This window comes from Sebastes fasciatus, chromosome 13, assembly GCF_043250625.1.
Source record: "Sebastes fasciatus isolate fSebFas1 chromosome 13, fSebFas1.pri, whole genome shotgun sequence".
NCBI lineage: Eukaryota > Metazoa > Chordata > Actinopteri > Perciformes > Sebastidae > Sebastes > Sebastes fasciatus.
In genome coordinates, this window is record NC_133807.1 from 13,492,321 (window position 1) to 13,514,717 (window position 22,397).

General features: G+C 42.6%; 1 protein-coding gene across 4 annotated transcripts in view; it reads right to left on the reverse strand.

The window, feature by feature from the left end:
• Positions 1-1,840: 1,840 nt before the first annotated feature.
• The window catches only part of LOC141780394 (microtubule-associated serine/threonine-protein kinase 1-like), a 54,874-nt gene continuing 34,317 nt past the window's right edge, over positions 1,841-22,397 (reverse strand). For 3 of the 4 annotated variants that reach the window (XM_074655602.1, XM_074655603.1, XM_074655605.1), the window contains 21 exons: positions 22,082-22,157; positions 21,068-21,277; positions 19,479-19,580; positions 16,388-16,520; positions 16,238-16,305; positions 14,503-14,579; positions 14,191-14,399; positions 12,751-12,889; positions 12,471-12,603; positions 10,629-10,794; positions 10,408-10,509; positions 9,485-9,607; positions 9,011-9,120; positions 8,729-8,889; positions 7,284-7,543; positions 6,961-7,185; positions 6,436-6,665; positions 4,928-5,050; positions 4,680-4,813; positions 4,393-4,583; positions 1,841-3,961 (listed from right to left, as the gene is read on the reverse strand). In XM_074655602.1, coding sequence (XP_074511703.1) covers positions 2,364-3,961; positions 4,393-4,583; positions 4,680-4,813; positions 4,928-5,050; positions 6,436-6,665; positions 6,961-7,185; positions 7,284-7,543; positions 8,729-8,889; positions 9,011-9,120; positions 9,485-9,607; positions 10,408-10,509; positions 10,629-10,794; positions 12,471-12,603; positions 12,751-12,889; positions 14,191-14,399; positions 14,503-14,579; positions 16,238-16,305; positions 16,388-16,520; positions 19,479-19,580; positions 21,068-21,277; positions 22,082-22,157 — 4,570 coding nt within the window. In that variant the 3' untranslated portion in view covers positions 1,841-2,363. The remainder of the gene's footprint in view (positions 3,962-4,392; positions 4,584-4,679; positions 4,814-4,927; positions 5,051-6,435; positions 6,666-6,960; positions 7,186-7,283; positions 7,544-8,728; positions 8,890-9,010; positions 9,121-9,484; positions 9,608-10,407; positions 10,510-10,628; positions 10,795-12,470; positions 12,604-12,750; positions 12,890-14,190; positions 14,400-14,502; positions 14,580-16,237; positions 16,306-16,387; positions 16,521-19,478; positions 19,581-21,067; positions 21,278-22,081; positions 22,158-22,397) is intronic. The other variant, XM_074655604.1, reaches the window with a different exon arrangement.

A 22,397-nucleotide genomic window follows, 5' to 3' on the forward strand; every position in this document is an offset into this window, starting at 1 on the left:
GGGACACCAAATAAAAAAAGTGGCATTACTGTATCAGCACATTGCATAGTGTCCCTGTGCAAGTTCATCTACTCTACCCACTTTAAATTCCACTGAAATTCAGCCCTTAAACGCATCAGATCATTGGTATCTTGGTCCAGTTCCCAGTATGTTTGTTGTTTTTGTCACAAGCCTGAACTCATTTAGTAACTGAAATACGCACGTAGGTATGTGTTGTTCTTTAACAATTTCAACTGAACTAAATGACCGGAGCTGATCTGAAATGCGAGTAATGCCCATTTATAACAGAATCCTGCTTGTTTACACAGTTTGCCTGCTGAAAGGTTGTTCACAGTGTTCACCACCTTAAGGTCTGCTTTATATTTTTTCATATTTTTTTTATAATATTCTTTCATTTTCCATGTACAGTGTCAGACATGCATTAAGACATATGCATTTGTTTTCCCTATATACACAACACATTGAACATACAGTACATACACAGGCCTACATTATGATACCATGTCTTTGTCAGGGTTCCTACACATTTTACATTTCAAAATTCCATATTTTTCCAGACTCAAATTTCCAGACTTTTCAGTAGATATTTCAGACCATATCTGACATTGTGACTTGTGGTGCAGAGGATGTTGTGACAACGCTACGGTGCTTCGGCGCGACAATTTTACACAAAGTTTACATCCAGCTATCTTTTTGCATTTGGAATTGTTAAGAAAGCAGGCTTTGTATTTGGGATTGTCAAGCCAGCCCTCAGAAAACTTGCATTTACCCACTGTGGCCGTTTAGTCCACAGGGACAACTTTCCACTGTCAAACATCTTGCACTTGGGGTAATGCCGCTCTACGTGAAAAACAATTATGCTGCCTCTCTATTAGCAACAGGGACAGACTGCGACAGAAATCCAACCTGGGACTTTGAGATGAAGATGGAGATTTTAACACTAATTCAGTTTTTGTGGTATAAAGAGAATCTGATGATGCAGAAGACCTTCAGAGTGGATGACACCTCCTCAGTTTGTATCAGCATGTCACCACTGCACTGAATCAAAACAAGACCGGTCAGCTGGAACGCTAGCCACAGTTCATCACATTCACGATGTAATTGACTGAGCAAATCAGATTTCAACCAAAACCAGGATCGCCTATACGGTCGCCGGCCTTGGCTGTGGCGTACAGGCGTAGAGGCAGTTCTGCGTAGGAGTGGGCGTTCAGTCGCACACCATAGCCTTCTTCTTGCCTTGCTTTCAACTAGGGATGTTAATAATTAACCGTTAACCGATATTAAGAATTTTAACAGATTTGGTCAAACGGTTAAAATAAATATTAAAATAAATAGCTAAAAAGCTGAACAAACCTTTAAGTGACAAGGAGCGGTTTGTCACTTAAAGGAGAATAGCTGGTTCACCTTAACAGCCCACCTTAAGTGAGTCTGAGTCAGTGTTACAGATACAGAAAGTTGGCTTTGGTCTTGAGCTGAGGAGTTGTAGCATTTATTCACCAACAAATAAACTGTACACACACTGCACTCACCACCGCCACACACACGGTCTGTTGGACACTCGCTATCGTTATGCCAGGCTGACACACCGCTGACAACCTCTCAGCTAAACTAAATGATGCGGTGGAGACTTTTACTGGGAAAGTGGCTGCACCTGTCCACGACAATACACGCAGCATCCTGGCTGCTACAGTAACTCTCCCGGTCGGGTGAACTGGGGACTCAGTTGTCTGTTTTGCTCATACACTGCAGCTGGTGATAAATGATAGATTTAACCTGTTTGTGCGTCGGCTTTTCATTGCAGCTAGGTGGCTTGTTAGGCACTAAAAATAGCACTGCGACCTGCAACGCACTTATCTTGTCGGTTAACGGTCAATAATCGGTTAATGAGGGTCGGTTAGAAAACAAAATCCAAATTACCATCCCTACTTTCGATGACATCAAGCCCGCTCTGGCCTGCGCTCTCTCACACAGTAGTAAACATTTTGGCTGCTCCAAACACCATGACAAACACTCTGCTGCTTGTATGATCAATTCATGTTTAGAAATTCTGAATTTTAATTTTTAGAAAACAGAATAGGGGAAACAGTCTGGAAACAGAAATGTTTTTCCATACTCTCTTTTCTTTTTTTCCATACTTATCCAGACCTGGAAAATACTAAAATCAAATTCCATACTGCGTAGGAACCCTGCTTTGTTCACATCTCATGTGTCTACATGTCACACGTCATCTATTTGGTGTTGTTTCTTCAGGCATTTACATCCCCCCCCTCCATTCAAAGTCATGTTAACTCATGATATGTCAGTGTGATGCTACAGTAAAAGGCATTACATGGGAGAGTCCGACTCTATCTGAAGCTCTCGTATCACGAGTGATGCTTAGAGCTCCGGCTGTTTCCTCTATCCGACTGGACTGTGCCGGTGCTCACTGCTGTCGCCGTCTGAGCCCCCCGGCGGCCGCCTCCAGACGAAGCCTCTGGTTTCATGTTTCCTCGTTTCTCCTCGCTTGACTTGGACACATCTTTTAGTTTGACCCCCTCCTTCATAGGCCCGAGCACTGTTTTGGCCACGCTCGTGAGCTGGGTGACGAAGCTGGCTTTATCCCCCGGGGACATGGGGCGAGACTTGCTCGAGCAGGGCGAGGCCGCGTTAGAGGAGGGCGACATGGGGTTCTCTTCAAGGACCTCCAGGTGTGCCCTCTCCTCCTTGGCGCCACGGTAACTGCTTGATACTTTCTCCATTTTGGATCTGGTAACAGCGGGCGCGTGAGCTGCAGCGTGGGTTTGAGCGTGGGGGGGAATCGGGGGCGCGGGTCCTTTGACCTTGGTCGTCTCGGTTGCTTTGTCGCTGCCTCCCTTCTCTCCGGTCTCGGTGCCTTTACGTGGCTTGGGCTGCTCTGCAGATGATACTTTCTGCATGTTTGCTTTATCTGTGCCTGCAGCACCTTTCGCTTTCTCCTCAGTCTTCTCCTGAGCTTTAGTTGCAGGTTCTCTCTCTGTCTGTACGCTCTGCTGCTTACTGTCTTGTTGTTGCGGGCCCTTTGACGTGCTGAGAGCTGAGATTTTCTCACCGAGTTTACTCTTCGAGACCTCGGAATTTGAAGCGATATCTTTTTGAGGTTTGTCCCCTTGGCTCAGCTTGGCCTCTGTAGTGGATGAAACCAGACCTGGACTGGACTTCACTGCAGCGTAATTCTTTAGAACCTCAGCAGTGGATAATGTTTTGTCAACATGGGTCTTGGACTCAGCTTTGGCAGCCATACTCTCAGTGAACTCAGACGCCGTGGTCTGGGTGTCTTTCTCTCTTGATGTGATTAGAGTGTCACGGCTGAGCGGCGACTCCTGCCTTCCCAGCCTCCTGGCAGGCTTCAGGCATCCGATCTCCCCTCCCATGGGAGGAGAGGGGGAGGAAGACGATGACGGAGACGGGGGAGCGGGTCCGTTCTCTCCTTCCATCTCCAGCAGGCTTTGTAGACTGTGCTCACAGTGGAAGGAGTCCCTCCTGTAGTCGCCGTGCGCCACCTCCAGGCTATGCTTGCGCAAAGACACCCCGCCCGTCAGAGGAGAAGGCGACGACGACGACGAAGACGAGGAGGGTAGGATCGGCCCCCCCAGCTTTTCCGCCGACTGCACCCGCTGCAGCAGGGGGGACCTGGGCGGCTCCGCGCTTTTGGGACGGGGGCGAGCGACGGGAGGCGAGGAGTGCAGCTTGGCGGGGAACATCTGCGTGGTGTTGGAGCTCCCCACCGTGTGGCCGCTGAGGGGCGGGGGGGAGGAGGTGGTCGGGGAGGGGGTGTGAGCCAGGGGGGAGAGAGGGATGTTGCCGGCGGATTTGCAGCGAGCGGAGCGGTACTGGCGGTGGAGTTTGGGAGAGAGGCCGTGCAGGGAGCTGGGCCTCATGTGGTGAGAAGCTGCTGGGGAGTTGGGGGTGCTGGTTGCTGGGGAGCTGCTCTGGGAGGAGGTGCCTGAGGAGAAGAGAGAGGATATAAACTCTTTGATCACAATATGTCAACATTGTATTTCTATTCTGTCAGGAATTACAATTTCACAGTAAATTTTGCTTATGTGTTTTACTCTCTTTTGTTTCTTATCCTTTTGGTAGCACTTTATAATAACCATCATTAAGTGATAGTTGATTAAACTGAGTTATTTTACTGTTAACAAACAATGAAATAATAATAAATAATCTACTAATTATTAGTAATGCTATCATTTATGTTATTGTATCATTAATTTGTGTAATATGAAATAATTAGAAGATATCAGATCCTTTAAAGCACCCCCTGTTTTGTGTTTTTAAAAATATATTATCCATATTTAGTGATTGTTTTCAGGCTTATCAGAAAGTCAAACTAGGTACGAGCAGACACAACTATTGTAGGCCTTCCATACTAACCCACGTAAGGGGATTCAGCAAGAGTGGAGCGGAGACTCTGAGTGGGCGAGCGGGCGGAGAGGCTGTGGGTGGGGGAGCCTGGCAGACTGTCTCCAGACGAAAGAGAGCGGTTTAAAGAGGAGAGGCTCCGGCTGGTGTGGAGCAGGTTGGACTGCTTGGTGATCTTCCTGAACAGGGAGCTGCGCTTCTTCCTGAAAAGACAAAGAAATGAGGAGAATGAAGGCTTGTAAAACATAAAAGATGATGTATTCTTGTAATGAAATGCATCTATTTTGCAGGTAACGCACTCTGGTCCCTCCTTGGCTCCTGTCCTCTTGCTGCGCCGGGCCATCTTGGATTTATAGCTGGACTTGCGAGCAGGACCCACTTTTATGGAGGTGTTCTCAAACGGAGTGGTTGTAACTGTCACCTTGCTTCCACTCTGTAGATCATATATTTATATTCATATGAATCACATTATTTTACAAGCAAAATTTATTGAACCATTTCAATCATAAAAATGTTAAGCTATATATGAAAATGAGGTAGTCCTCACCTTCAGGATGAGCTCCACCACCTCTGTATGGACCAGACCATGGACCGACTCCCCGTTTACATGAGTGATGAGGTCACCAGCGCTAAGTCCAGCGTCCTGGGCGGGACCTCCATCCTCCACATGCTGAACATCAACCACAATGAACATATTGAGAACTCAGAAACATCTCAGTGCTGCATTTGATACCATACAGTAGGTCACACTGTGCTGAAACTATGGCAGCACACACCATGCGCAAATGTATTGGCAATAGGCGGTTGTTGGGCTGACGATGGAAGATTTTTACATATCGGCCAACCCTGCCACTCAGCCACGATATATGTCAACACAGTGTGAAATTTCATAGCTATGCAGACGATACACAACTCTACATATCGCTGGTGCCTGATGACCCCTGTAATTGAAAATGTTTAACAGACTTATTATAGTTCGGATGTGAAACAACTATTTGAAATTAAATGAGGACAAAGCTTAATTTTTCCGTTAATTCTAAATGATATTCTTTGACTATTGCAATGCTCTTTTAACTGGACTACCCCCAAAACATTTGTGAATAGACTCCAAGTAGTACAAAATGTAGTTAACACCAGAAGTTTGAACAAAAACGAGGAAAAGTCATTTTAGCATCTTTGCATTGACTTAATGTCCCTTTTAAAATGGATTTTTAGCTTCGTAGTACTTGTTTACAAAGCTCTGAGTGGTTTAGCATTCATTCCTCTATACTCCTAGCCGACGCCTTAGGTCATCCAACACTTAAGTATTAAAGTTACAGTGTGTAGGATTTAGTGGCATCTAGTGGTGAGGTTGCAGATTGTAACCAACTGAACTGCTCACACCTGCCTTTCCAAGCATGTTGGAGAACTACGGTGGCCTTCAGGTAATGTAAAAACCGCAAAAGGCTCTCTCTAGAGCCAGTGTTTGGTTTGTCCGTTCTGGGCTACTGTAGAAACATGGTGGAGCAACTTGGCAGACTCTGTGGAGAGGACCCGCTGCCTATGTAGATATGAAGGGTTCATTCTAAGCTAACGAAAACACAATGATTCCAAGTTTTAGGTGATTATACACTCATGAAAACATAGTTATGAATATTAAATTCCATTTCTGCTAACAGATCCCCGAAATGTTACACACTGTTCCTTTAAATGTACCAACAATTAAAAAAAGAAGAATGGAGAGGCAACTTTTTGTCATAATGTACTAAACTGTGGAACAACCTGCCTGTAAATATCTATAAACCTCTGTGAGTTCCTTTACACATTTCCTTTAAACATCTTAAGACCCATTTCTTAAATCTTGATTTTAAGTGGTATGTAGCCTTGCTTTTATTAAATCTCAGTGAAAGTTGATTTTGTTTATTCTTACTATTTTAACCCATTTTAATTTATTTATTGTGTACATATGTTTCAAATGTTTTATACAATTTGATGTAAAGCTCTTTGAGCTGGATTGTTTGAAGTGTGAAGTGTATGACTTTAGAAAAATGTTTCTTATTCGCTCTGCTTTCTCACCCAGACCATGTGATGAACGCTGTAAACGTCACTGTCTCCCATGTAGACTCTGATGGCTCGGAGAGTGAAGCCATACTTCTTCCCCGAGCGGTGGATGGTGATCGGAGAATGCAGGATGTTGACCATGGGAGAGTAGTCTCTGCTGGGAGAAGAGTCCCGGGAGGACGGGTTGGACGAGAGGGAGCGAGGTGACATGGGGCTTGCTAGCGGGGAGGCCACATGTTGCTCCACTGAGGAGAGAGGGATGGAGTTCAGGTTACATTGCAGCAATTATTTCTAAATATGTTTTTACAGTTCATGCTAATGTCATATAACTATGGAGGACAGAACCTGCCAAAATGAAATAAAAAGCAAATTAAAACAGGAATATCAATTTATGTCACATTTTATCAATTAATTAATGCCTACATTTATTTTTTATATTATTTTTGGTACATTTAATTGCATATTAATTTATTCATCAAGTAATTTATTCATTTTAGATTTTGGCAGGTTTTGTCCTCCATATATAACCAGTGCTTTTACCTGCAGGAATGATTACAGACAATGCAGTAGCAGAAGCAGATTTGATAACTTTGGTTCCTGGTCGCGAGTTCCGTTTCTCTCCTTCAGCTGAGAGCTGCTGGTGGCGAACCCTCCGCAGCACCAGGTCAGTGGCGGCCCCACGGGGCCCCTGTGGGTCTGGATGCCCCAGAACAGTGGCACTGCCTGGTAGAGGTGACGGTGCATCAGCAGGTCTCAAAACCTTCTCTGTGATATGGCAGTGACATGAAACCCAACAGTAAAGAAATGCTCTCTTTATAAATTGTGATCAAATGCAGGTTTAGGGCCTCCTCATCCCTTCTCACCTCCAGCTGCGAGCCCATTGCTGTCTTTAAGGAGTGTTCTCAGATCGCCTTGAGAGGTGATGGCAGCCATGGCTCCTTCTAGGGAAGCCCCTCTGGCCTTCACTGGAGGCTGCCTGCTGGGGAGATGCAGCTCTGAGTCGACTTCCAGAGGGGAGGGCAGGCGGTGCGTATCCATGAGGGCGGAGAAGCGTCTTCGGGCCCCGGACGGTGGGCTGGAGTCGCTCTCAGTGAAGGAGGACTCCGAGCAGGATAAGCGCTTCCTGAGAAAAGCAAGGCAGTCGTACCTTGGTAAAAAAGTTACCGTAAAACTGCAATTAATCTCCCGGGCTTTTATTTGCTTTAATCACTGAACTAAACCGCGGTATATTTGAGACAAGCGTCTATATGGGACAGACCTTTAATTCCTTTCACACAAAATTCAAACGTGTAATACTATCAAATTGTTTATTTAAACCAGTATGAATATTACTTGTATAAAAATTAGACTATCGAATAAAATATCAAATACGAATCATTCATTTGATCTAGCTGCGAGACAGTTAACAACGCTCGTTTTATGGCACCCGACATACCGACACAACACCTCTCTTTATCCTCTTAAAACCCACCTGACCGTCAGCAACGAGCCTATTTGGCATACCGAAAAGGAAAAGGGTGGAAAACTAAAGGTGGGGACACTGTTATTCGTAGCCAGCAAGGTAATGAAAACAAGTATACCCAACAACACTGTGCAGTAACAAGAGAAAATATTGTTTATGTCAGTTAAAGTGTGGTCTTTGTTTGACGACCGAAGTGAGCGGACTGTGAGCAACGAACTTTACTTGACAACATTCACAACTTTGAGTCATTTCTATGAAAAAATGCTTTGATTGTCTTGATCGGTGGACCCTTACGGACTAAAGGAATATATATAATTAAGTAATGGACGCATATTCAGACTTTATGAGAGCTTCAAAGGAAGGGAGTCACCACGTTTATTTAGTCTCCTATTTACCATGCAGGTAAATCTGAATGAATTATACTTTGGTGCTCAGGCTTTCCGTAAAAGGAACTGGAGGATTGAATTGTGGAGAATCTAACCAATCTAACGACATGTAGTATGTCCATATTGACAAAAGTTACCCGGCGGCTAATTGAGACCTGCATTTATTTGTCAAACCGTGTAATCTCAACCAGCGAGTAAAAGGAATTTGGCGTCTAATTGGGGCTCGGATTTTAATTGAAGTTTCACGATATTCTCGATGAATCTCAGTATTTGATATTAAACACGTGGAAACTATCTGGCTAGATAGACGAGAGAAAGAGAACTCTTTGGTCAAGAGAAAACTTTTACGTCTTTTATTGTGTTGTTGGGTTAACTGTCTCTTTTACAAACCCGATCTATTTAAATTTTTTTTTACATTAAACATTTAATTCTTCAGTATTTTTTTGTGGGCTGCACTCACATCTCGGGCGATCCAGTCCTCCAGCTCTTGTCCCTGAGGGTGAGGCTACCCAGGCTTTCTCTCTTGGCCAGTCGATCCTCCCTGGGGACCTTGTGCTCCCGTAGAGTCACGCCAGGGGTTTTATGCTCCAGCTGGGACAGATGCTCCATGCTGCTGTACACCTACAGTCCCACAAAACCAGACAGGCAGCATTGTACTGTTACGTGGACTGATTTCAAACATTCTCTGTGTAGATAAAAAGAGAAGTAGGAGGCAAGTTATAATGTGAATGTCCGGTCTGACCTTGCTGAAGCGAGGGGAGCAGGATGAAAAGCAATGTATCTCCACAGGCTCATCGTCGTTGGTGTCGTCCTCATCGTATGCCTGCACATGATGGTAGCGCTCAGATCGGGCTGGCGAGGAAAGGTAGCAAGATATCGTAGCTTTACAACGAGCAAATATTCAGTTAACAGTGGCATTATTTTTCTTTCCTTTCTACTGATCTCACTTATCGTACTAACACACATTATTATGTACTGACACTGGCCCATATGAGACAAAAGCAATCACTGTGTTCCGAGAGGTTAACCTACACGGAAAAGCTGCAGACTCTTCTACATTTACAGTAGTTATTGTGGTAACATGGGAGACTTAACGAAGGCGTTGTTGCAACGATGGTGATGATTCAGAAGACCCTGAGCTGTTTTGATGAATATGATCTCCCTAAGCTCAAAGGGATCTGTGGTCAGAACCTGGAATCCACAGCATTAGACTTACTGTCAAAATAACTGGTGTCTTCTTCGGACTCTAGGTGAGGAATGAACTCTGCCTTCTGTCTCAGCAGGCTGTTCCAGTTCACTTCTGTGAAGAATGAATGCTGCCTCACTTCAAAAGCACCACCTAGAGGGCAGAGGATGGGAGGGGAGGAGAGGGGACAGGAGAGAGATGGGGAGACAAAGACAGACAGGTAAGAACTGCTGCCTTAAAGCAAGCAGAGGCACTTTGACTCAGACACAAGTTGACTTATTTGGGTAAACCAAATCTGTGAAGCTACAGGCAGGATGACAGTTAGACAGTGTTCTAGGTCACTGATTCCCAACCAGGGGTACATCTACCCCAGGGGGTAATTCTGCGGTTGCCTGGGGGTATATGAAAAGATTGTGGAAAAATCAGGATTTAATTTAAAAACAAATATCCACATATTGAGTCAACTGTAACACCTGAGATTGAGAGTCCATGAAAACTAATTAGCAAGAGCAGAGAAGTCTAAACAGTTAAAAGTAATGGATAAATGGCTGAGATATTTAGCTAATAATAAAAGATAAATGGTTGAAATATTTAGCTAATAATAAAATATAAATAGTTGAAATAGTTAGCTAAGAGTAATGGATAAATGGTTGAAAAATTTAGCTAATATTAAAAGATAAACGTTTGAAATAGTTAGTTAATAATAAAAGATAAATGGTTGAAATAGTTAGCTTAAAATAATGGATAAATGGTTGAAACTTCCAGGTTCTCTCCCTCCAAGTGGCAGTACGAATGCAAACTTGACCAATCCAAAACACTGACATTTCCATTGTATGAAAAACAAATTAGACCACTGGTCCAAGTAAAAAAAAAAAACACACAACAGACACCAGGAATAAAAGTGAAAAATGGCTGTGACTTTCGGTCGGGTACCACTAATCTAGGTGACTGACCTGTTCCCAGTCGAACCAGTGGATTCGTCTGCAGAAGGGAGGAGATCAGGTGCTGGGCGTCAAGAGGGAGAGCTTCATCCCCTTCTGGCCACACTATGTCATCTACCGGATACAGCAGAGAGAGAGGAGAACATGAGGAAACACATTTTTGTGAAGAGGTGAGGAAAGTGTGTCTAATAATACTTATACTTAATACCGACTCAAGACTTCTGATCCCTCACCTGTAATGACCTGCCCAAACAGCTCCTCTGGAGTGTCTCCAAAGAAAGGCACACAGCCCACCAGGAACTCGTAGAGGATGATGCCCATAGCCCACCAGTCCACTGGCTTCCCATAACCTTGACGGAGAATAACCTCCGGGGCGATGTACTCTGGAGTCCCACACACCTGAAGGAAAAACAGCAACACTTTATTTCTTCAGTTGTTTATTAGATTCTATCACTCCTCACAACCACGTCCCGATTACAGGTTTGTGCACTTTTGCTACTAATAACCACTAATATCTAAATCAACTTCACATCATTTGAATTTGATGGTTGTTGGTTCTGAAATAGATAATAGACTCAGATCAGATTATGCTAAACCAGCTAGTCATAACGATGTATTTCTACCTGTACAGTATACGGTTGCACATGTGTATGGGGCATGCATATTTCTGCCTGGCTGAGTAGATCCCTTCAGAGATGCAAAGACGAGATGAAAGCCCCAGTGAGGGTTTTCATGTGCAGATGGGTATGCACTGAATGCTAACAGATTCCTGGCCGTCATAATGCACACACAAGAAATAATTAGGCTTAGATTCAAAGTATGAGCACTGAAGGAAAGGCTTGAGAAAATAAACCTTACCTAAAAGAGAATGTGATTCTAATAACTGAGGAAATACCGGCCTATTGTTCTGCCAACTGGTTTTTCAATCTTCTGATATGCCTGGCTGGCACACAATGACGCTAAATATCTTTGCATAGAGATGAAGACATCAAAGTCTGTTTCATATTTAAACTTTATGTGGATCATACTGTTGTTAAAGAGTCTGCACTGCAATACAGCCAGTTACAGTTATACAGTATGAGTATTTTTATGAGTTGAATGAATTGAAATTCAAACCACTTATTTAAAGGTCTTCTTGACAACATTTTTATGTAGACGAAAAAATACGTCCACAGAGCTTTTAGAAAGGTGCCAAAAAAAAGTATGGCTTTGCCTTAAAAAAATTATTATAATTGTGAATTAATCATTTTAAAAGTTTTGACAGGTCCAAAATTAATGTTTTGTTTTTATCTTTGGAAGATATCTGACGTCCGGTTCCCACTTCTAACAAGGCCTGTGAGCCAACAGTATAACGGTGTTGGTATCACGTGGTATCTCTGTGTCGTCAGCGATCAAGTTACCAGTTAGTGTGGGAGAAACGGATAAATGGTTTGACGGGAAGTGCTCGGCTTCATTCCGGTACCAATCAGCGATAAAAGGACGCTGCCTCTGCCATGCCTGGCCGACACACTGGTGTCTCCATCAGGCTGCAGAATAGAGTGCTCCGGGGATGACGTATTTTTGTAGGCCAAACCGGAAGTTAGCATCGCCCTGGTTCCCTCAACAAAAAGCCATCGGGATTTTTCCATTGGGTTTAGGATTATTGCAGAAAATCAGCCTGAAGCCATGCAATAGATTACAATTATCTTTTTTGGCTGGTTAGTGAAGCAAATCTAACAGCCACTTGCATATTTTACCAGCATTTGGCTGATGGCTGACTAATTTCCAACCCTGTCTAAGTACACCCTGCACTATACCACTGCTTAGATGACAAGCTAAACGTTACCAAAAACTAGATAGCCATATCCTAAATTTACCATAGATTACATTACATCATGAACCACTGCACAGTAACCTAAATCTATAGCTAATGTATAGCTACATGTTGCAAAATGACTTCATTACTCTACCACGAAAGATCCATCACTTGACATGTCTTCAATAAATTGTCTATGCAAACTTTGGCTCCTTGTAGGAGTTAATTCAAATGGATTGGGATTTGAGTATACAGCAGTCATTTGTTCACTCTGTCATACCTGTTTATCCAAGAACTCCCGAGTATCCTTCTCTATGTGTCCTTCATATAAGTTGGTGGTCAGACTCATCAGACCCATCTTAGAAAGGCCGAAGTCTGTGAGCTTGATGTGGCCCATTGAGGTAATCAGGAGGCTGAGAGTTGAAACAGCAAAGTTAAATTCAAGCCATATAAGCTTTATTTACACTCTTTTGAAACTGCAATCAAATAGCAAGTGTCTAGTGATCACAATTTGCATCGTCTCTTAGCAACGGTTTTGATGAAAACTAACTCCGTCTTACTTGTCAGGCTTGAGGTCACGGTGCACAATGCCATAGTTGTGTAAGTACTCAAGTGCAAGGACGGTCTCCGCAAAGTACATGCGCGCCATCTCCACAGGCAGAGCCCCGATGTTCTTCAGCAGAGTGGCACAGTCTCCACCTGCCAGCACAATTCATTATTCGATTAGTCTTGCTGCTGACATTAGCAATTACCACGAAATGTCTCCTGGTACCTCGTGTCCCAGACCACCACTTTAGTTTCCATTTAGGACGATGAGCAACAACAGAACTCTCTGTGACTTGAATTCTGTAGATCATGATGACCATGCTGACATGAGTCATTCTGCATAATATATTACAGTATATATAAGGTTTCAAGCTTTCGGGCTTTCATGCCCCACATCCATACACTACATACTAATTCTATACCGTATGTTCTACATACTGATTGTCATAGCATACTGTTGTAGCAGTTAGTATAGAACAAAAATATATTTTCTTTATATTTTTATCAATACTACTTTTATTATAATCCTAAAAAATATTTCTTTATATTTTATTATTACTATTTTATTATAATTATAAAAATATGTCTTTATATTTTATCATTACTATTTATTATTCTTATTGTTATTATTCCTTTTTTATGTTATTTCTTTTATTATAAGTTTCCAATACATTCTTTAATTGTGTTTCTCTGATGTGTTTATTATTATCAAAACTAATATTTTATCAAAACTACTATTCTATTAATTTATAATTTTGCTACGGTTGGTTTAGTGGATTGTTACTATTGTCATTATCACCTATGTGTTATTATTATTATTATTATTATTATTATTTGTATCTTTCTTTACATTGCTGTCCCTATTTTGTCAAACTTTCTGTACGATTGAAGGGGATGTGGGTGTTATTTCAAAAGTTGCAAGCTTAAATAATATTGTGATATCATCAGTTTGCAAAATCCCAATAAACAGATATAAAACTGAAACTTAGGAATGCCAACAGTAACATGTCTGTCTTCAAATGTGATGCTTATTTATTGTTTTCCAAGATCTCTCTGGAGCTATTTCATCACAAGCCGCAATTTATTAGATTTTTCTTCCATTTCCTTTCTTTTTCCTCATTGCATTGTGGGACTATGGCGTATGTCAACAGCACACTCAAAAAACAACTGTATTTAGAAAACCTACTGTCTGCTTTGAGCATGCATCATTTTGTCTTTTGTCCAGTGAGACCTCACTTCTTAAAACCTGCTCAGAATTAGTATGTCGAGTGGATTTGGGACACACCATAAGTCTTACTTACACTTACTCAAAAAATCAAAGCTAAATGCACAGAAGTTGAAATGGTAATATCATGATAAGGAACATAACCTTACATAGAATAACTGGAGGTGTAGACGTGGGCAGAGTATCTACCAGACAAACATATTTTCGGCACACACACCGACATTCTCACCTTCTACATACTCCATGACCATGCAGAGGTGCCGGCGGGTTTCGAAGGAACAGAACATGGATACGACAAAGGGATTCTCTGCGAAGGTGAGGATGTCTCTCTCTACAAAGGCCTGCTGGATCTGGTTCCTCAGGATCAGGTTTTGCTTATTGATCTTCTTCATTGCAAATCGCTGGCGTGTCTCCAGATGACGCACCAGGTACACAGCGCTAGTACACACACACACACAAAGAGGCACACGTTATTTTTGATTAGTGTCCTGCATGCCTGACTTACAGATGTGATGTTAGTACGTCCTAATGCTCTACTCACCCGTACGCTCCATTACTGATCAGCTTGATGGTCTGGAAGTCTGCTTCTTCTGGAGGTTTCATTGCTCTAATCTTACCCTGTGGATCAAAAATCACAATACTGTAATTAATGCTGATCCAGTGTGAAATCGAACAAACCAACATGACATAAATCATTAATATTGTCTCTTAACAGGTGTCAAGAAAATCACTTTTGCCACTGCAACTTTGGTGATGCACATTCAAATTATCTGTACAGATAACTTCAGTTCTGGACTATACCCCCCCTCCCTCTCATCTAATGTGTTTTGCCTATTTAGCTTAAAGGTGCAGTGTGTAGGATTTGGCGTGCATCTAGCGGTGAGGTTGCAGACTGCAACCAACTGAAACTTCTCCCCTGTGCCAAGCGTGTAGGAGAACTACGGTGGCCAACGCAAATGGCCCTATCTAGAGTCAGTGTTTGGTTTCTCCGTTCTGAGCTACTGAAGAAACATGGCAGCCGGCTCCGTGAAGAGGACCCGCTCCCTATGTAGATACAAACGGCTCATTCTAACTTTGCATTTACACCAAGAATGACGCGAATTTTCACCTTGCTTTGATCGTGTGAGTCAGGCCGCTGGTATCATTATACTGTCTAACACGCCACAGGTCACTAATGCAGTATGAACCCAAAATAAACAGAATGTGCTGTAATTTAATTGCAATAAGCAGATAAAAAGGATGCCGAAATAACTACATAATAATGCAGATTTGTAAAAAGCCTGAATTTATGCTTTGTCAGGTCTGTCTGAGATACGACAAGCAAACGACTTTTAAAATGTTTGTTTTCTGAATGGAGTTCGGATCGATCAGTGCCAGGCTATGCAGCTGCCCCATTCACACTCAACATAAAGTCATTTAGGCATAAATAGGGCAGCCACGTTGTTGTTTATACCATAGACAGTCTGTAGTTTATACACATACATTTATACACAGATTCGTCCGGTCTCTGTACAGATATGATGTACTATTGTAGCTCTGGGTGTCCACAGACAGCTACAATATTTTTTTCCTCCATTTCTGATTCAACAACGTCAAGATGTCAGTGATGACAGGAGGAGAATCTCAATGGTGATAGGCTGAATACGCAAATTTTGCATGTTCGTGTCGTGTCATTCACCCCATTAGCGTAGCGTATTTCCGTCTATTCGCCTCTTTGCATTGACTTTCTATGTAATCGCGCCACGAGAAAAGTTTTCATCTCTCTTGGCGTGAATGTGCCATAAGGTAACAATAACGACGATAAAAAACAACGAACCGGAATGAAAAAACAACTATGTTCAGGTGATTATACACTAAAGAAAACATACTTATTCATATTTTATTCCATTTATGCCAAAAAATGTTACACACTGTTCCTTTAATTTTGGCAGTGGAAACTTGCCTAACGCTAGAGGGATGGCCCGGAGATACAAGAAGGGGGGTATCCTGTTTTTTTATACTTCAGCATAATTTAGCTAAACGATATGTATGTATATGCCAAGTCATTAGCAGATGAAGCAGACATTTCCAGTGAGAGCAACCAGGACATTGGCAGGCCAGACGTTATACTGTCGCTCCGCGAAAATAAATTACAATTTCCGCCCTGGGATTGTACGCCTCCGCCAACTGACCGAGGCTGTCGCCTTCGCAGAGGCATAAAAAGGGTTGATGAATGTGGGGATGGATTGAGCGTTGGAGAAATGACCACATTATTGAGGATTAGTCTCGGATCTCACCTCCGTCGAGTCATCTGTTTCAGGTGTCAGCGGTCCCTCGCTGTCGTAACTATCGAGGTTTACCATCTCTGATGACAAAAACATGTCAGTTAAATCAGCTGGCAGTTCATTTATTTTCCGACACGTTAAATCGGTGTGTTGTACACTCACCTTCAATAGGGTCTCTGGTCATTCCCAGCTGGCTGATGATGTAACGAGGGATGTCCGTTTTCATCAGGTGACCCTCCTTGGCGTGGTCCTCTGCTGCCTCCAGCAGGTGGTAGAACTCCTCGGGGTTAAACTCCTGGAAACCAGAGAGTTAAGACTTGAACGTGATGTTATCAGGTGGAAAGTTTTTGGAGCTGGTCCATTAAAATGCTTCCAGATAGTTTTAAATGTAAATCAGAAAAATGTTGCACCATGGGTGCTTTTAGCAGTTGTTTGATGATTCACTGCCTCTGGAGCAGCTCCAAGATCTGTTTCTGGAAGACACCATCACTGCTGTCTGGTCAGCCTCAGGTGAAACTTGAGTAAATCCAAAGACAAAATTGCGGACTCTGTTTCATGAGTGACGTCCCATTGAAAGCTACACTTTACAAGGTCAATGTTCTGTTTAAACATATACCATTCATTCAAATCAGCCCAAATCAGCCCAAATCATATGGTCAGAGCACAGTGTCAGCAACAGACTCGCAGCAGATGGAAGAAATAGAGCAATTAAGTATAATTCTGAGCCTGTGATAGGACATTTAAGCAAAGAAAATGATTTTTGCACAAACATAATTTATGATTTGTAGAGAAATTATCATAATGACACAAAGAATAATTTCACTTTAGCAAAAAAAAGTATTATGTGCTTATTGCGTGCTTGCTACTATCCATACTAATAACCTTTCTCAGTCAGTTTTACTCATTATTCCTCTCACAAATTCCCTGCGCTCGCAAAGACGCAGTGAAAAACGGTGTACATTTAGTGTACAGGCTGAATAACGCTCCAAACTTACACTAAATTTTGGTGAGGAAAAACTGTCATGGCCATTTTCACAGGGGTCCCTTAATCTCTGACCTCAAGATATGTGAATGAAAATGGGTTCTATGGGTACCCACGAGTCTCCCCCTCAAGTCAGCACACTGACACACTGAAAGCTGTTGTTGCCTGTTGGGCCTGAGTTTGCCATGTTATGATTTGAGTATATTTTTTATGTTAAATGCAGTACCTGTGAGGGTTTCTGGACAATATTTGTCATTGTTTTGTGTTGTTAATTGATTTCCAATCATAAATATATACATACATTTGCCTAAAGAAAGCATATTTGTCCACTCCCATGTTGATAAGAGTGTTGAATACTTGACAAATCTCCCTTTAAGGTACATTTTGAACAGATAAAAAATGTGCGATAATTTGCGATTAACTATGGACAATAATAATAATACAAAATAATAATAATATTTCAATCGTTTGACAGCCCTTGGGCAAGATACTGATCCCCAAATTGCTCCCGAAGGCTGTGCCATCGGTGAGTGTGTGTGTGTTTGAATGATTAGATTAGATCCTGATGAGCAGGTTGGCACCTTGCATGGCAGCCTCTGCCATCAGTGTATGAATGTGTGTGTGAATTGGGTAAATGTTGGCATGTAGTGTAAAGCGCTTTGAGTGGTTGGCAGACTAGAAAGCCATTTAAATAAACAATTTGGGAGTATTTTTTATATCAAAATCCTTCTCTTTTCCTCCTACTGATTTAACAATGCGGGTGAGGGAGGTGTGGGTGGAGGTTAACATTCCTCCGTATCACGCTGTATTCGCTCAGCTACGCCCACTGTTTAGTGATCCAATCAAAGCTGAAGGATCTGATTTAAATCCCTCTCGTAACTATACAATGCCCACATGTTCAACTCCAGTGGAAAATGTGTCACAGTGTGGAAAATGAAGATGCTCTAACTTCCATTTCACAGTAACATCAAGTTTGCCCACACACCTGACAGACTGTTACATTGTGCCACAATTTCAGGCAACAGGCCCTTTTCACAGCAGTCATTTTGACAAGTCATTGCAGGGCAAACACAGGTGTAATTAATAACATTAATTATGGTCCTGTTCCATTTAGGTGGGCCAAGACCCTGGTATTGTGCATGCTGGCTCACTGGAATGGCTGTGAAATACTGAATAGAACGGGACCATGATTAATTTCATCAATTACACTTGTGTTTACCCTGCTATGACATGTCAACATGGCTGGTGTGAAAACGGCCTACTGGAGAGTTGGAGTAGAACATTTCTGATTGGTTGTTTTGTCTCCATTATGCTCGCTAGTATTAAAACTGAATGACACAGGTTGCTATTGCGCCTCTATTTGCTCAAATGAAATAATTTTTTGTGTGGTAATAAACTCCTCTACAAAATATAATTTATGCGCTTGCAAAAAATGTTTATGTGCTCAAAAAATCCCAAGTCGCTTACTCAGAAATGAGGCACAAATACAGTATATTCCAACAGGGTGAGCCTGAACATCAAGAGCCAATCCCACCAAAGACATCATGTCCTGGCAGAACATTGAACTTGACATGTTGTATTAGAGAGGAAGGTTTCATCTATTGTAGCACTACTGTAACTCCTGGCTTCTGATCCAAACCTGGTTACTAATGATGTCTCAAATAATCACACAGACTGTGATCCGACTGCTGCGATATGCAGGGAACGAGGGTGGAATCGCATCGACGAATCAATTCTTCATGTCGCTGTTTCAGCTGTCGCTCATAATCAAACGGAAAAACTGTGGCATGACTCATCGAGTGGGCCACAAGACTGTTATAAAACAGTCACACACCCAGAAAAACAACCAGCTTAACAGACCCCCACACACACACACATACACTCCAACTTTAAATGACACCATGGTCACGGTCTGTCTGGGTAGGGCTGGAAGGCGGCCCAGCAGCAGGGGGCCGCCGCCTGGTATTAGTCGTACTGTGGCAGGGCAAATTTTAATCTAAATGCAAATGTATTCTCCGTCCAGACATACTGGACCGGCTCTTTTACTTCAGCGTTTGCTTGTTTTGATTTTCTGCCCCCGCTGTGTGATACATCAGAGAGCTTAAATGCTTTTAATGGGCTAACAAATGAGTATCTGTGCCCGTGTTTATCTAACGGAAATCAATTTGTCTCAAGTCACAAGAGGGACGTGAACTGTGAAATGTTCTGCCATGGAAGGGCGGGGCTGGACGAGGATTGTGAACATGGCAGTAGGATGGGATGTTATCTTACCAGACACTCCAGAAGCCTGGCCGGTCGGGAGATGATGATGAGAAGCTTCTTCGCCAACTCTGTGACGAAGGCTACCTCGGAGCTCTCCGAACGCTCAAAGGCCTGACAGAGAGAGACACACAGACAGACAGGGAGGCAGAAAGAGAGAAGATTAACATTCCTATTTGACACAGTTAAATCCTACACAACACTAATATACGGACACTCAATAAGGCCAAAAGACAGACAGAGTGACGAAAGCTTAAAGAAAGCTCTGACATTTGAGAAAATGTGATCGTGAAAAACACAGCTGATACAATCGAACCCAAACCAGGCAACCCAGAGTAATCACAGCGATCTAATCAAGCCGCCGAAATGAGGTTGGTGATGAAATTGCCTGATACCTGTTATCTGCTCTGAGCACAATTAGCCTCCATTTACCTCAGCCGTTTCAATCTCGCCTCTCACTAAAGGCATCACAAGTTTGAATGGAATTAGGAGATTTGAGCTAAATCTATCCGTCGATAACCTTTTACAGCATCGCATCACCTCATTCAGCAGAGGATAGATCTTTTTGTTTCTGTGTCTGCTTTGCTTTCATTTACCCAGGGGTGTCATTTGAAGCTTTTCAATGCTAGTACCAATATGATACCTGAGTTTTTCTACCAACACCTACATTTTATATTTTTTGATTCCCTACCTTCAAGGGGTAACTTTTCAAAAATGTTATCCCTATTAGTCACTTAGACAAGGAAACATGGCGAAATAGGGTGCAGGTTGAAAAATACTGAATCAACAGAGGAAACCAATGTTCTCAAATGTTAAAATTGGTGGCAAATTTTTATAAACCTTAATAGATTTATCGACCACAACAAGCTGTAAACACCTACATACATTAAAAGTGCAGATAACGATTTTTTTCTCTTCATAACTGTAATTTTGTTATGTTTTTATACTTGACAGCTTTCTATATTTTAGGCAAATTTTAGTCGGTATCCAAAAGTTAATGAGGCCTGACCAATCGTCAACCTCAGGTGCTGAGAAATGGAGCCAATGCAGAAGTGACAAAAACTGCAGGTTCTCAAATGGCCACTTGAGGCTGGCTCCAAAAGCGAGTCAAGTCCTGGTACAAAAAAAAGGTTTTGGTGAGTAGCTAATTTCCCCGTTCATGATAACTGTACGGGGGGGTCAATTCTTATATAACTCATCCATTTAATTTATATCAAGGCTTAAAGTTAGGCATAATTGAGGGTGTGGCCGCTTTGAGTGACAGGTGGGTGCCGTATCAGGTCGCTAGCTGCGAGCTGTCTGCTCTGCTAGGTCACCTGGGCCTCAGCTCAACCAATGATCCACCTCTTTGACCATTTTTGAATTAGCCGGGAGGCTGTGTTGTCACTGCCGAAGATGGCGATGGCCAGAGCCACCCACTTTGAGCTTCACAACGGCTCTTCAGAAAACTATGGGTAACGTCACGGAGACTACGTCCATATTTTATACAAACGTGAACCATGGGATTGATACGAAGCTCTGATGCAGAGAGCTTACTAGGGGCGGTCAGGTCTTTATTGCTCTTACATGAGTTCGTTGGCTTTATATCTTTTCTAACTCACATCCTGAAGAAGCTTCTCCAGGTTCTCCTGCAGCTCAAAGAAGTACACAGATGTGATGAGGCCCTCGTGGGATTTGGCCAGGCAGTCTCTGGACAGCTCAGCTATCTGGTGGTGAATGAAGCTGAGGACTCCGTCGGCCAGCGGAAGAACGTTTTCAGGAGACCAAGCCTGGATGAACTCGGCCAGCCTCCCCTCCATCTGCGCTGTGGCCTGGTGGAGGACGAGAAGTGGGGAGCATGAGGGAGCAATATGTTAGGGCAGAGAGAAAGAATGGGGAGTGGAAGTAGAAGCGACACAGATTAAGTTTAGAAAACAATTTCTTTAGAAGACCCAGAGGTATGTGACAAGAAGTTCAGAAAGCAATTTCATTTAAGACGGACAGCGTGATGCTGCTGCTTTACACTGACTTCAATGCAGAGTCATTTTTTTCCATTTGATTTGTGTGAGAACAAGCCCAGAGAGCTTTTACCTCGAATGAACTCCAGACTATAATGCCCACTTTCCTAAGGCTCGATTCTTATCTCAGTGGAAGCTGTCAGCCCATTTCCTTTTGATACCCAGCTCACTCCGCCGAGAGAGTGAAAGGAAGAAAAATGAGGCAAAAGAGAAAGTCTCTTTTATTTAACCGTTCATAGCTGTGGCAGGATTTCTAAGTGCAGTGACTAAACTTAATATTCTCTCTGACAGGGTAAACGTATCGCGACTTGGCAGTGCCACATAATCTTGTTTGCTCCGGTTTAGCAGCCCCCATGGCTCCTTTTATTTTTACTGTGTCTTGGTTATGACTGTGTTTACTGTGTATTTGTTAAACACAAATCTCTTAACACGCTCTATCATAAATTATATCCCCTTTTTATTTCTCTAAAATATGAGCGCTGGCTAAATAGGATTAGAATGTTATTGTGGCTTGAAATATTGGTTTAATGCTCTGTGGGCTTAAGGATTTGCTCGCTGTATTTTTATGGAATTTGATGTTTATCACGAAGCAGCTTTGTGTTTGTGTGTGCGTCTCACCTTTGGAAAGCGCTCTTTGTACACATGGTTCATCATGACTATCTCATTATCGTAGCAGGAGTGGGAACGTCCCGGGCTGCGGGGAAAAACAGAAATAAAGAACATGTTTGAGCTACGTGCAAGATTTGATTAGTACTTAAAATGAGTTAGTAGTTCATGTCTATCAAGACAAGCTCATCATGAAAGTGAGACTATGCAACTTTATCCTCCAAAAATGTCCGACTTGCTGCCGGTGATGTCACGTTCCCATTCCCATTCCCAACAGGGCAATATCTATAAAGTTTGCTAACATTAATCCACATTCATGCTACTGGTA